The 14,705-nt window shown below is 39.2% G+C and overlaps 2 protein-coding genes across 3 annotated transcripts in view; both read right to left on the minus strand.

The window, feature by feature from the left end:
* Positions 1–461: 461 nt before the first annotated feature.
* THAP1 (THAP domain containing, apoptosis associated protein 1) lies at positions 462–4,981 on the minus strand. Its single transcript, XM_004682288.2, has 3 exons — positions 4,678–4,981; positions 1,692–1,887; positions 462–1,161 (listed from the first exon to the last, which is right to left on the minus strand). The coding sequence occupies exons 1-3, from the start codon at positions 4,746–4,748 to the stop codon at positions 787–789; spliced, it is 642 nt and encodes a 213-aa protein (XP_004682345.1). The 5' UTR covers positions 4,749–4,981; the 3' UTR covers positions 462–786.
* A 5,234-nt stretch (positions 4,982–10,215) lies between these two features.
* Positions 10,216–14,705, minus strand: part of RNF170 (ring finger protein 170) — a 24,385-nt gene continuing 19,895 nt past the window's right edge. For both annotated transcript variants that reach the window (XM_004682476.2, XM_012725026.1), the window contains one exon: positions 10,216–11,731. In XM_004682476.2, coding sequence (XP_004682533.1) covers positions 11,462–11,731 — 270 coding nt within the window. In that variant the 3' untranslated portion in view covers positions 10,216–11,461. The remainder of the gene's footprint in view (positions 11,732–14,705) is intronic.

Genomic DNA, 14,705 nt, shown 5'->3' on the forward strand with positions numbered 1-14,705 from the left:
CCCCTAATTAGGGGGTAATGAGAGAAAAATGCATACCATGGACCAGGCCCCAATTTTCATTACTTCATTGATAACAATGTCTATTTTATTTACTGAAGAATGTTTTTTCCACTGGAAATGTACTTTTTTATTTTATGATGTTAGCCAGTGGTAAAAAAGAGAGGGGCAAACTAACACAAATCCATTTTCAATAACGTTATTTAACCATATTGATTGGGAATGGAATGCCTTCATTTTCTGCTCTGAAAATATCCTTTTTTTAAGTATTGCCTTACCAATTTACCTTTGATAAGTGATTCAGATAAATGATCTCTGGAATTTATAAATAAAAATATGTAAGTAAGAATATATGCAGATATATATTCTGAGATATCCCGTGATCTTATCCATACTTTTGATTCAAAATATAATTAAATTCTCAATAAACTGCATTTAAAATTTTAAACTTAAATTATCCTTCTGTACTCATTCTCTTTCTAGTTTTACATTTCTTTCTATAAATACTCAAATTAAAAAACAAAAATTCCCAATCTTGAAATCAACTCACAATGAAGCTCTGAGGTTAATTTATAACTTTTAAAATAGTTTGTTAAAATGTAAAAATCCTGAAATTACAAACAAAAAATGTATAATTTTACAGTATATATCTAATTTATTTTTAAAAAAAATATTCTGAATTGTTTTTATACAAGTAATCAGTGTAATTTTTTCAAATGAAACTTCTTTATAGGCTAGAAGAGAGTATGTGGTATTGCCCTATTAGAAACCAATACAAATTTTGTTTTCTTATGCTGGTACTTCAACTATTTCAAAGTAGTCATTTGGTAGAATCACGTAACTTCTCTCTGATACATCATCCTTCTCTTTCTGGAAGTGTACAACCTCCTTTAACTTTTCAAGTTGCCGTTCTTGTCTTCTGCATCTCTGCTGTGCAGTCTTGAGCTTTTTTCTGAGTTTTTCCACTTGTTGTTCTAGCTGATGAATTCTTTTTCTCTGGTGCATTGTATCCTCCACAGTATAGTTGTGATCACAGAAAACAGAGAGATTATCTGGAGTCTGAAGAGGAGGCATCAGTATTCCAATAGCAGCATCAACCTGGGAAATGGGAGGCGTCAAAGGAGTCGGGGGAAGTTGTTCCTGTGGCTCCAGAAGGTCTTCCTTCTGGACAATAACAGAGCAGATCTGATTTAGTAATTATAAAAAACAGTTCAAAAGAATTCACCCCCGAAATTTAAGACTACTAGATACTTCTGTGACTCCTTGGGACAGGTATATTCTAAAATGAGAAACAGTTTAATTATACTTTTCTATTTGAACAATATGGGAGGCAAAAAAGAGAATGATTGGTAAGAGTTAATTAAATACTAAGAATTAATTAAATACTAAGAACTTAAAACCAAGAGCGAAAACACTGAAACTGAACTGTGATGGATACAGAAAAAACAAAAAGTATACATACAGGAAGGGGTACTGGACAGTTCTGATCTTAAAGTAAGTTGCATGGTGAGATTGAATTTCTCAGTGTGAGGCTATTTAAGAAGCTGCATTTTGTATTTTTCAAAGGTATATCAGTGTGAGAGTGATTTTTACTCTCATTTACTTTTGTGATACTAAAATCTGATACTGAATTTTCCACAACGAACATATTTAATTTTATAAATGGAAATAACCCCATATTTAAGGTACATTACCTTGTCATGTGGCTCTGTACAGAGAAATATTGTGGGCACAGCATTCTCCTTCAGCAACTTGTTGTTGCACTCCCTCTTAAAGCAGTCTGGAGTAAAGTGTTCTGAACAAATGCTACTGTACTTGGTGGGCTTAAAGTTTTTTCTTCTGACAGCTGCCTCCCATTTTTTACAAAGACTGGGTCGAGTGAGAGGAAACCTAGAATAAGACATGCTTTAGTTTGTTACCCTTACTATTATAATTTTAAAGTATTCAAACTTTCCCTTTTAGGAAAGAACGATCTTACACTAATATTAACACACTAGGGTGTAGCTGATTAAAACACCTTCACTACTCTTGTAAGTGGGTGGTCCCTAGGAAAAGGGGAAGTTCCAGGTTCCCTGCCCCACCCAGGAGGAGGGTGGAACTGAGGAGAGAAAAAGGAAAAGAAGAGAAGGAATTGAAGAGAAGAAAAGAAGGAAGCAAGATGGAGAGCCAGAAGGAGACCTGAGGAAGCCACATGGAGCAGCAAGCATGTGATGAAGAAACCGTGCTTGTTTCCTGACCCTGGACTGGTTAAGGCAGATGTGGGTGAGATATCTGTAGGGAGGTGACCATGGCAGTGTTTATATTTTGATTTTGTTCTTTTCCTCCCAGATTTGTCCGGCCATTTCTGATGGGTCCCAGCCAGAAGGTGCTTTAGTTTGATGGCAGCTTTCAGGCCTTGCTTTGGGCCAATCCCTTTTGGGTTGACTTTTGCCCACAAGGGGATGGGTAACTTCAAGTGTTTGATTTAGACTTTACATTCTTTGTCTTCTGTATTGTATACTCACTGTATTAAAGTCCCTTTTCATTAAAGTTTTGTATGTTTTGTCTTGATGTGGCGGATGGCAGAGTAGGCAGGTTTGGGACTTCAGGGGTGCTCCTCTCTCCCTGTCCTGTAACACTCTCTATCTCATTTATTAATGTTTAACTTTTCATACTGAAGGCATTAAAAGTCTCAAGGGAAATCCAGATTAGAGGATGAATCAATATTTTTTCCCAGTGATATCCTATGTACTGAAAAAAACAAAACAAAACAAAAAACTGCTGAGAAAAGAGAAGCCAGGAAAAGAGGTAATCCTGTGGCATTCCTGCTGCATCTAGAAGAAATGGCCTCTAGAAGGACAAACCACCGTAGCAACCACTAGTAAAATTCAACACCCAGGACCTGTTGACTCAAAGAGGACAAATGGTCATGTTGGGAGCTCTATCAAGATCTTTTTCATCTACTCCCACAAAGCATTTTATTAAACTTTTTATTTTCTTACATCCTTGTTCATTTTGTACAATATTTATCTCCTCAGGTGTACCCATAAATCCCTCCACCACCACACTACTGGTGAACCAGCACCATAGTCCTTTTGCTCTTCCCTCTGGTTTTGCCTCCTCTCCCAGTCCCTCCTCTGCTGAATGCTTCAGCTGCTACTATTAAAAAAAACAAAACAAAAAACAACCCCCCCCCCTTCTTTAACATAAGGGATGAACTGCAGGCTAGCCCTTCTTTCCATTCACGCTACTGTTTTAACAACCAGCAGAAATTCGGGATGTGTTGTGAGAATGTCATTCTTAACTAGTTGCCACGGCCAAGGGAGGAAGGTTTTTCATATTTTTAGATTCTCTGCCAAGTCATTAGAAATACGGAAACAAGGAAGAGATGTGTGTCTGCGATTGTGTAACTATACCCTGCCCTGTTCCTACACTTTGCACGAACTGAATCCTGGGTGTTAAGAGTTCTTTCCACTGGGGGTTGGGAAGGAGAGGTGAGGAATGGCATTAACTCTCCCCATGCTATCGGCACTCTCACTTCATATTACAGTAAACATATATAAAAATGCATCCACTTCCCTTTACTCATTAGCAGTCTCCCACCAATAAAACCCAAAACTAAAGGATTATTTAAAAGTTTGCTTTCTAATTATTGGGTTTTCAGTAATCCACTGTTTGTACTAAAGATCGAATTTCTTAGTTCTCGGAAATTTATAATCGGGAATTCTTGTAACAAAAGTTAATGCGAATGCAAATTTCTAAGTACCGAACTTGACTGAATGTAAATGCCATTGTGTCCTACTCTGCTGACAGCTGCTTACCACTGAAGCATTTCCATTTTGTAGGGTCCCCACCTCACTCCCAATTTTCAAGAGAACCCCACCCCCCACCCCCAGGACTCTTAACTGCAGCATCTTCTGGATGAAAGAGCTCTGAACGCTGTGGGTCAGGCTCTTCAAGGGCGTCCTCTAGGCGCCCCATATAGTTCATATTGACCTTTATGATGGCATTCGATAATGGTCCGTATCATTATCCCCCATGTCAGTAATACCGTCCACTGAAAAGATAACACTCATCTTGGCAGTACCTGGGCTGTCTCAAAAGCTCAAGAGGGTCTGAAAACTTGGTTCCTAGAAACTGAGTCAAACGCATCCTTCCTGCAATCCTGGCCCCAAATCAATCCTTACTTTCCGTGCCGCTGACTTCTATACAACAAGGACAAAAATTGAACGAACCTCTCCCCTTTTCAAAGGTCTCTTCCTATTTCAAATGTACTTCTAAGGAGTGACCACTACTTGGCCTCTCTGTGACCCACAAGGGTGAAGCCAGTCGTCCCTGGCCCTTAGACTCCATGACCCTCGGGGCCTCCAGCATCGCTCGCTGGCCGGGAACCCGCCAACCAGGGAGGGTACCGAATCTTGCCCGGGGGATAGGATCTCCAGTGCGAGAAACGGTCGCTGCGGCAACGCGCACCAACAACCAGCAACTACCGGTGGCCAACAGCCCGCTCCGCCCTAGGCGGGCACGCCCACCGAGCCAGCCCTGTGAGACCCCCGGGAGCGTCCGGTCGCGCCCCGCCCATGGCCCCGCCCTCCATTAGGTCTCGCGCGGACACACGCCTGGCTCCGCCCCCCGAGCCTAAACGGCCGCGCGCCCCCAGCCCCAGTAGGGTCTGGCCCGCGAGGCGCGCAGCGCTCTTACTTGTGGAACGAGACGGGTTTATCCTTATCGTATCGGTTCTTGCAGCCGTAGGCGGAACAGGACTGCACCATCCTTCCGGTTCTCAGTCACTTCACTCCTGCCGCCCCTGCAGGCAGGGGAAGCTGCTGTCTGTGTCGCTGGGCTCGGATTTGACACCCTCGCTTCTTCCGTAGCTTTGGTCAACAGTTACAGTGATGATTGCCTCACTGAGGGGGAGTGGGGCGACTAACGTGCCCTTTTTTTTGTATGCATTAACAGAAAGACCACAGCCTTCGCCCGTCTCCCATCTCCAAGATGGCGGAGGCAGCTTCAGCTTCACCTCTCGCGAGGGGTTCGTCCCACTGTCTCTGATTAGCCCCGAGGTCAGAGGTAACGTTCTTTGGAAAGCAAGCTATTGGCTGATGCGCCGGCGTGTCGCGCGTCGGACTCGACGTTGCGGAAGTGGGCGGGCCTCTTCGCTTTCCTCCGGAAGAGGGAAAGGAACTGTTTGGGGGGAAGGGTGGAGGGAGGGAGAAGGGGAGGGCACGTGAGTCCGGCGCTAGTGTCGCGCCGCTGGTGGTGTTTCCTTGCATTAATTCATTGGAGGCGGTTTAGGATGGGGGGGTGCTACGGTGTGTTGGGTCATCTGTAAGGTCGAGTGGCCCAAGGACTGGTGTAAAGCTGAGGCCATTGGATCGTTAACTCCCATTTCTTTCAAAAAACAGCCACAGATGACGTCTATTTTGTAAAACTTAGTGGACTTCATCCCCAGACTGTTAATATTCATCCCACCACCCGTCTTAAGTGTACTACGTCCCGGTGAGATCAGGCGCCGCGCGCACACCGTACACATTCGCACACGCTAGCAGAATCTTTGGCTCCTCATTGGGCTGTTAATTGCTGGAATGATCTCCGCGTGCGGGGTTGGAAATGGTGAATTGCCGCAGCGATTTGCACATCAGAGAGTTTTGCCCCGTTCGGTTTTCCTCACTTTGTTAATCAGAACCTGTAATGCTGGATAGAGAGGACCTTTGAGCAGTTTCAGGACTCTTACTAAATTTTCCCTATCCCCACCTCCGTATGTTGGCGTTTCCCCAGGGTTCCATTCTCTGCCTTCCTCCTGAAGTCAGTCCACCACCACGGCTTTCTGAATCACGTTTCTTAACCTGAATCTGTGTTGCTTTCGTATTATCTTTGAATTATCTATTCAGTTGCTTACGCCAGTAACCTTTCAGTCATTTTAGACTTCATTTTCCGCATCACTTTGTCACCGGTTTAAAGATTAAATAAATTCTCGGAAAATCCATGCGTTTCCATCTCCTGTCGCTATTCATGATCAGACGCTCATGGCCTCAACCTTGCTGCAACTCCTGTCTAAATAGCCATTTCTACCCGTCTCCATTTTATCCTCGACAGAAACTAATGCCCCTACCCTGCTCACATTTCAGAAGCTACCACCTCTGCTGGGGTAGAAATCCAGATTTCTTTGGGTGAGCCATAAAGTCCTTTGGGACCAGGAACTTGTCTTACTGTCATCTCCTCCCACTTGTCCTTACCTCTTCCCCAGCATTTAATGTAGAGGCTAGGTTCTCTTATGACTGCCTTAAATGGGGTTTCCTCTTGGCCTGAAATGCCCTGGCCTGAAATGCGCTTCCCTGACCTGGCCACCTGTAAACTGAAACTGAAATGTTACCTTCTCCAATATGTTTTTCTTACGTTCTCTTCCTAACCTCCAGATTAGGCAGATGTATAGACACCTCTCGTTCCAGTGAAAATGTGCACTTACCTCTGTATACAATCGTAAGCCATATTGTAGTGTCTGCATATTGTCTGTCTTCCTCATCAGAACTGAGGTCCTGTTGAGGATAATGACTTAGTACTGTAACCCCAGCCATTTGCAGTGTCTAAGCAAGCATCCAGACATTCTTGGCTCAATCAACTGGCCCCAGAAACTATATGTCTAAAATATTTTCAGAGCCACATACCCGTTCCAAAATAATAGTTTATTAGCATTTACCCAGATCTTGAAACGTGGTAATAACTCCTTTGTGATTTGCTATACAATAAATACCAGAATGTGGTAACTGCTTTGAACTAAGTATATTTTAACTTGGTAGTTTACTGAATTTTTTACTCACCGATTGAACAAATATTGAAAATCTGCTATGTTCTGTGCATGGTTCTAGGGATGGATACGTTAGGATGCATTTATCTATAAAGCAAAAAATGCTGCCCTCATGGAGCACCTTTTCTGCTCAGGATTGGAGGAAACCCAACACATGTGACCACAGGGCATGCTATAAGGGGAAAGGTGCCATGTAGGATGAGTGGACATGATACAGTGGACATGATAGGCCTAATAGAGCGAGGTGAGCACTGGGCAAGGATTTGGAGTTAGTGAGAGTTAGCTGTGAGGATATCTGGGGGAAGAAACTTGCAGGCAGAGCAAGTGGTTAAGGCAAAGCCTCTGGGACTCTGTCCCTGGCCTGTTCAAAGAACAGCAGAGGCCTCTGGCTGGAACAGAGTGAGCTAGCAGGGTCAGATAGGTTATGAAGCCAGAGAAAACACAGACAAGGTCATTTAGGGCTAATGTAAAGACTGACTTTAACTGAAATAGCCTGTTGCGTAACACAGGTGATACTGTTTTAAATGATTGTGTAAGGAGCACACAAGTCAATTTAGAGGCAAAGAGGCAGGACTAATTGGAAAATTCTGTGATCAAGTAGGTGCGAGATGATGGTGGGTTACCTCTTAGTAATAGTGAAGTGAAAGGAGAGGGTCATTGCCTGCTTTTAGTGAGGATGGTTAGGTTGCCTATCTGTGGAGAGAACAAATCTAGTACTGTGAAGAAAGGGTGCGAGGCGCATGGGGAGAGCATTCCTGGAATATGTGCTACGCTACGTACCTGTGGCAGTAAAGAGTTTAGTATTTGTAGAGACTGGATGGAGGCGGTGGCTGTTTAACCCAGAGCTGGGGGAGGAGGACATGAAGTGAGGTTTAAGAAGTAAGTCCTTGGTTTCAATTTTCAGTGCAGCAGGAAGCCACAGGCTGATTTGAGGAAGACATGATTTACTAATGTCCCTAGTGTAGGGCCATTTCTAGCAGGTTACCAGTTTATCAGAGGGGACAAAAGTCAAGTAAACAGACCAGTTAAGAGTAGGCAGGCAAGCCATGTTGGTAACTTGGATTGAGGTGGTGGCAGCAAAGGTAAAATGGTTAGGATTCTAGATATATGTCACAGGTAGACATCCCAAGGCTTCCTGATGAGAAAGGGGAAGAATCCAGATATTAAGGGTGACTTGCTAGAGTTTTTATCTTGAGCATTTAGATGGTTAGATGGATAGATGATAATGCCTTTTACTGAATTGCAAGTGAGGTTTTATAAAGAGAGCTATTTAAAAAATAGTGTTAGATTCCCAACAAATAGGGCTTAGAGTGGTAGTGGTAAGGGTGATTTAGGAAATGGGGGAGGGTGACAACTGAATGTGGGATGTAAGACTGGGGAATATGAGAACAAAATAAGGTAGCTTCCACAGGTAGGAAATGCAAGCTGCTGAGGACACGTTGGAGGATCACCAGCCAGGGCAGCGTACCCTTGAGGTTTATGATCTTGAAGCACTTTAGAGTGAAACCAGTCACCTAGTGATTGGTTGGTTTTCCCCCAGTCACGTTCTTTCCTTTGCTCCCTTTTCTTCTGGTTAGCTTTCCTTACACTGGAAATTAAATACACATTCTTACTTCTTGTGAAATATAATCCTGTTTCTTTCCTTCAAAATTTATGGATAAATGGGTGAACTGCACGTATTTTTTTAAAAAAGATTATTTATGCATATAAGAACTGGGGTGTAGGCCAGAGGCTGGGGGCTGGGGGAGGATTCACCAGAGACAGACTAGGGAGAACAAGCAGATCTACTGAAATACTCGGCTGAGGGGAGCAGCCAGTGAGACAGGAGAGACCTGCTGCACTATGTGGTTCACCTCCCTGGCCCGGGATTGAGCTCATGCCACAGCGGCTTATGATAGCTGAGACTTAAACACCTGTACCATCAAGGAGGCTCTAAACTGTACGTGATTTTCTAAAAATACAGAACTGAATGTTGAATTCTTTGTAAAACATCCCCTCAGCCCATGCTAAGTGTTCGCCCATAACTTCTAGTTCCAATTCCATTCTTATTGATCAGAATATAGATGACCCAACTTTAATTTTAAAAACAAAAACATTTCCACCTAATAAATTAAAAAATAATCTAAGTTAATTAGAAATGTGATGCAGTATTGGATTTCCATGAGTGAAAAAGCCATTGTAACCATTACATTGAATGCTGTTTCAGAATTCTGAGTTTTAAAGAGGATATCAAAGAAAAAGGAACATAACACCAAATTTTAAATTTTAGATATGTTGGCATTTATTCAAAATAACTGCTTGACAAAATCTTAAATCACAAAGTTTGAACCAAATGGTCAATCCTTTGCAACAACTCTGTGAGGTAGTTATCTGCACAGCCACTAGGACCGACACAGTTCATTCTTCCTTAAAAAGTTCCTCTCAAACAGAAAATTGTAGTAGCTGAAACCACTGTACCAGTGGGCACTTAGGACAACTGTTTCCTCCATCTTGTTTCCCACAGAGCTGCCCAAGTCATCTGCTCCGGGGGTTAGGCCATCTGTTTACTTCAAAGTTAAAGTATTGCTGTTCACAAAAATCCATAATGTTGCTTTGATATATATATATATATTCTAACTATGAATAAGAAGTGTTTCTATGACGTTTAAAACACTGACTGCTTTAAATTATTCTCTCAGGTCCTGTCTATATATCAGTGATCAGTAAAGATGACATTATAAACATCTACAATTCTGAAATATCTGCATCCCTTTTCAATTTAAAGAGACTTTATTTCACACAGTGTTTTTGTATGTTACAAAATGTGGTACTATACACCTCTACCAGGCAAGTCTTGGAAGGAAAACCAAACATTATAATAAAGTTATTTTAACTAGAAATGCAACATTTGAAGCAGAACACATGCATAGAAAATTAAATAAATCCTTCCCCAAATTATACTGCAATAGCTCCACACCCATTTTGTAACTTAGGGTAGGAAATGTGTGGAAGTTGTGTAACAAACTTTCTACATTTCAAGTTGGTGACTACTGAAATACTTTCTACGCAGTGTACTACCCTATTAAACATTTGATTTGGAAGTATAGTATTAGGATTCATTAATTCTTGATACATTATCTTTCTAGACCTTTCCTCTTAGGAGTATCCAAACTGTCTTGTTCTCATGTTGGGAAAGACTTCCAAAAGATCCCCTTTTCATAATAGCTTTCAGTCTCTCTGAACCCATGCACGAGTTGCTGGTCTAATACCAGTTCAGTTATTTATTTGTAGATATCTTCAAAAAAATTTTTCTTAATCTATAACAGAGATGCCATCTATGAAAAGGTGATATTCTGCCTTGTGGACATAATCCTAAGAATAAAATGAAAAGTGCAAAATTTGCCTTAATTATAATGTGATATATTTTAGCAGTTTTTCTCTCAAATGATCATTTGTCTAGGCCCACATTAAAAAACACTGCTACTGTTATTTCACTCATCTTATTAGTTGATGACTAATTGAACTTGAAAGAATGTGAGCATCTTTTCTTCCCTATATTTATATAGTGAGTTTTATTAATACATGAATGGACAGCATGAATATCAGTGACTGAGCTAACACTGACCCTGGGTATCAATGACCACCTTACTGTTCCCTAACAAGAAGCACCAGCTGAGAGAGTTAGCATTTCATAATACTTATAGTTTTGATCCTTTTATTGGAATCCATCAATAAATCAAGATAACTTTCCTATTGAGTCACCTGGGATAACTTTCGATCATTTGCACATGATAATCTGGGGCTCTACACTGCCACCTGGGGCATCCTCACAGTATCTGACTAGAGAAAACATGTTTGTCTGTTGGTGGCTGTGGTTTGTCAGTAATTTCTCTTGTCAAATTTAATGTTCCTAGTACCCTCCCAATATCATTCATGTGTATAGCCAGCCATGAAATCACTTGCCTCAGAAATGCAATTTTGCAGTATTACCTAGGTTCCTGAAAAAGAAAAAATTCCCTTTACAAGTTACTTTCCTATACTATTACTTTAAAAGGAAAACTTGTTTAAATGTCACAACTGAGAATATCAGGAATGCTGGCTAGCGATAAATATCATACATCTATTAAGAATTTTTCTGTAAACCAGAATATGAAATCATTAAAATAAAGTTCAAGTTTCTTCTTTCACCTTCAGCTAATGAAGAATTGTATTAGAATGGAAGTGCTGAACAGCTCCAAATACACAAAGTTTAGGTATTACCGAAAGAAATACTGACCTTTTCCTCAATATTGTACAATAGTTTATTTTAACAAAAGTATTTAGATGAGCCTCATAGTGATATATAGGTACTTGCTGAAGGAAAAATTAGATGTACATTTAACAATATACATTCTTACTATGATACTACTATACATCCAATTACTCAGTAACTTGGGAAAGAGAAAATATAAAAGCGTCCCTTTTTATATAATTCCATTTTTCCCAGAGGATTTAATGACAGCCAGAATCAAGATACAGTTGTAAATTACTGTTAGAACCTATAACATAAAAATTCCAGTCATATACTACAAGGCATATGCCAAATGATAAATGCTTGTCATACAGTGGTTTTTAAGCTTATAATATTAAAATACTTTATATTGCCCTGGGTCCTTTTGTCTGACTTTACACATTAGCTCATTTTTTTGTAAACTCATTTTTTCATCTGTTTAATCTCTGTGTTATCACTTCTCGATACATAATAGAGATGTAGATAAGCAACAAAAAGATGACAAAGAAATCATCTAGAAATCCTAGAATTCCAAACAAGGCTTCCGGTACAAAATCTAGAGGTGAGATAAGATAGAAAAAAGCTCCCATCAAACAAAGTATTATTCTGATACGGAACATCCAGAAAAGGCCCCCGACTGAAAACATTTCCCTGAATGCATGCCTCAGTAATGTGGGTAGATCCATAATTCTTTCCATAATCTGGTGGGAGGAAAAACAAATATTATGGTTTGGCACTTTATTAGAACTCAAAATAAAATTTTCTTAACAACATGCAGACAAATGCAGTTAGCATGACAAGAAGTTTCACATACTAAGCACCATATTCCTAGATAGGCATTTTATTTAAAAATAGTTCTTTGATTATTAGGTTTTATAAAATAGGTCTTACTGCAGCTCACTGAAAAGCAACTCAAATGTCAAGAAACTTAAAATATATAGTAATACATATTTTATGTATACTGCAAAACTCAAATATCTAATTTGAGTTAATGAAACAGATGAATCTCATTAGAGTAGTCTCAAGTCTCAGCTCTTAAGTCAGACAGATCTGGGTTTGTTGAATTCAAAGTCAATCACACATTAGCCTGGTGACCCTGGATAAAGTTATTTAACCTACTAGAACTGCAAGAGATAATGTATATAAAATACTTTTATGAAATTACCAGATATAGTCTGAAAATATACTAAAGACATCAACTGTGATGGTTTTTATCATCTGCTAGCAGTGCCTCTCCTTAGGGTGTTTATCCTTGTATTTAAGCAAATCTCTACCACAAATGTTTTGGGAATGCGATACCCTAACTAAAATGTGCAGAAACACACTAGGCTTTATATAATGAGCATAATTTTCACAGCTAAAATTTAACAAATTGTATGAATTTTTAAAATTGAAGGATGTAAAAAAAGTTGGAACCTTCAATGCAATGATGGTGGAAATGTTACAGCCCTTTGGAACCAGTTTGGCAGTCCCTTAAATTGCTAAACAAGATTTATCAGAGCATATATCAGTTCCACAATTAGACATATACCCAAGACGAATGAAATATGTTCACACAAAAATGGTAAACGAATGTTCACAGCAGCATTATTCGTAATAGCCAAACAGTGGAGGCAATTCAAATGTCCATCAACTAATGAATGATAAACAAAATGTGTTTTATTTGACCATAAAAAGCAATATGTACTGAGATAGCTTGCAACATGGATGGACTCTGAAAATACATCAATTGAAATAAGCCAAACACAAAAGGCATTGTGTGACTTGACTTAAATGAAATGACAAAGAACCTAGAAGAGTCAAATTTATAGATAATGAATTATTGGTTGCCAAGGAATAGGGAGAGGAAACAAGGAGAATGAGAGGGGCTGCTAAAGTTTTGTGGATGATGAAAATACTCTAAAATTAAATAATGGTGATAATATTTTCAGTCTATACTATTTGTATGACTTTGAAAGTTAGTTTGTTCTTTGCAAATTACACATTTGTCCTGTATAGTTGTTAGTTGACTATGTGATTTATAAGGCCCCACATAGTAATGAATGACCAAGACTCTTCAACATAACTTCTCCTATTATCTCATTTCTCAAGGGTTGCCAGATGCAAGGAAAACTAACCAGAGGAAGTAAATCACTTCCTGTAGTCATTCCACTGCCCATGGTTCAGTTATTTTTAACAAATATGTAAAAATACAAAGCCAGCTCTAGGAATGTATTTTGTTTACAAAGTACCAAAGTAGTTGAGAGGGAGATGGTAACAAAAATGGGAGGAATTGAGACATTGAGGAGAAAACAATTTTAAAACAACAAAGAAAATCTAACTCCCTTTGGAAGACTTTTTGCAAGAAAAAATACCATTTTAGAATTATTTCCTATGTTAATTTTTATTCTCTATAGAGAAGCAACTATTTAAAGCAAAGCTGTTAAACAGGTTTTACAGTCTATGACAGATAAAATATTCTAATCATTGGTCTATGTATTTTGAATAGTTTTCTATCTTTTATCAGAGACCTTGTTCACTTCTCAGTATCATTTATACAAAATCTATGATAATTACAAAAGAAATGAAATTGGTTACTAAGAAATATTTGTACGTTAATCTTACTTGGAATGAGTAATATTACATATTAAGCTTTGACAGTTACAAAAATATTAAATATTTAAAATGTTAAATATCTGACAATTACAAAAAATGAGCAGTGGTACATTTCACACTTAAAAATATGAATATCTTACAATGCTTTTTTATGTCCACTCATAGTTCTTGAGTTTGAAACATGTACTCTTATAGCTACCACTGTGTTTGTGGGTAAAGAATAACAAGAGAAGCTTCCAAATAACTGGAGGACAACAATGATTGGATTAATTTCTTTTAAATATACGTCTAAAATATTTACTCACTGTCATCCACAGCAGTTAAAACTTATGCCTTTTAAGGAAATGTGTATCAAGTCTCAATGAGATGCCATCTCACACCAGTGAGAACAGCACACATACTAAAAAAAACTAGCAACAACAAATGTTGGTGAGGATATGGAATGAAAGGAACTCTCCTACACTGCTGGTGGGAATACTAACTGGTAAAACCACTATGGAAAACTGGAGGTTTCTCAAACTGCTAAAAATGGAGCTTCCATATGACCCACAATTCCACTCCTAGGATCTACCTATGGGACACAAAAAACATTAATTCTAAAGGACATCTGCACCCCTGTTTGTTGCTGCTCTATTTATAATAGGGAAGATGTGGAATCAACCCAAATGTCCAAAAGTAGATGACTGGACCAAGAAGACGTGATATATATCCACTATGAAGTATTACTTAGCAATCATAAAAATAAATTCATCCCATGTACAGAAACATGGATAGAGCTGGAAGGGAACATGCTTAGTGAAATAAGCCAGAAAGAAAAAGAAAAATACTTGATGGTTTCACTCACAGCAGAAATGTAAGGGGTCAGGGGGAAAAAAAAAAACAACCCAATTGTAATAAAGTAAAAATGGAAACAGCTATAAACCAGAGATATTCTATGGGGGTGAAAAGGGGAATAGGATCAAAACTGGGGTGGGAAGAGCACATGGGACTATGGTGATGGCTTAATTTTGATGGTGGGAAGTCCATAGGGATTACAACCGAGATGAAAAAATCTACAAAATGAAGAAATATATATATATA

The sequence above is a fragment of the Condylura cristata genome, unplaced genomic scaffold (genome assembly GCF_000260355.1).
Source record: "Condylura cristata isolate star-nosed mole 26May11 unplaced genomic scaffold, ConCri1.0 scaffold00014, whole genome shotgun sequence".
NCBI classification, from domain to species: domain Eukaryota; kingdom Metazoa; phylum Chordata; class Mammalia; order Eulipotyphla; family Talpidae; genus Condylura; species Condylura cristata.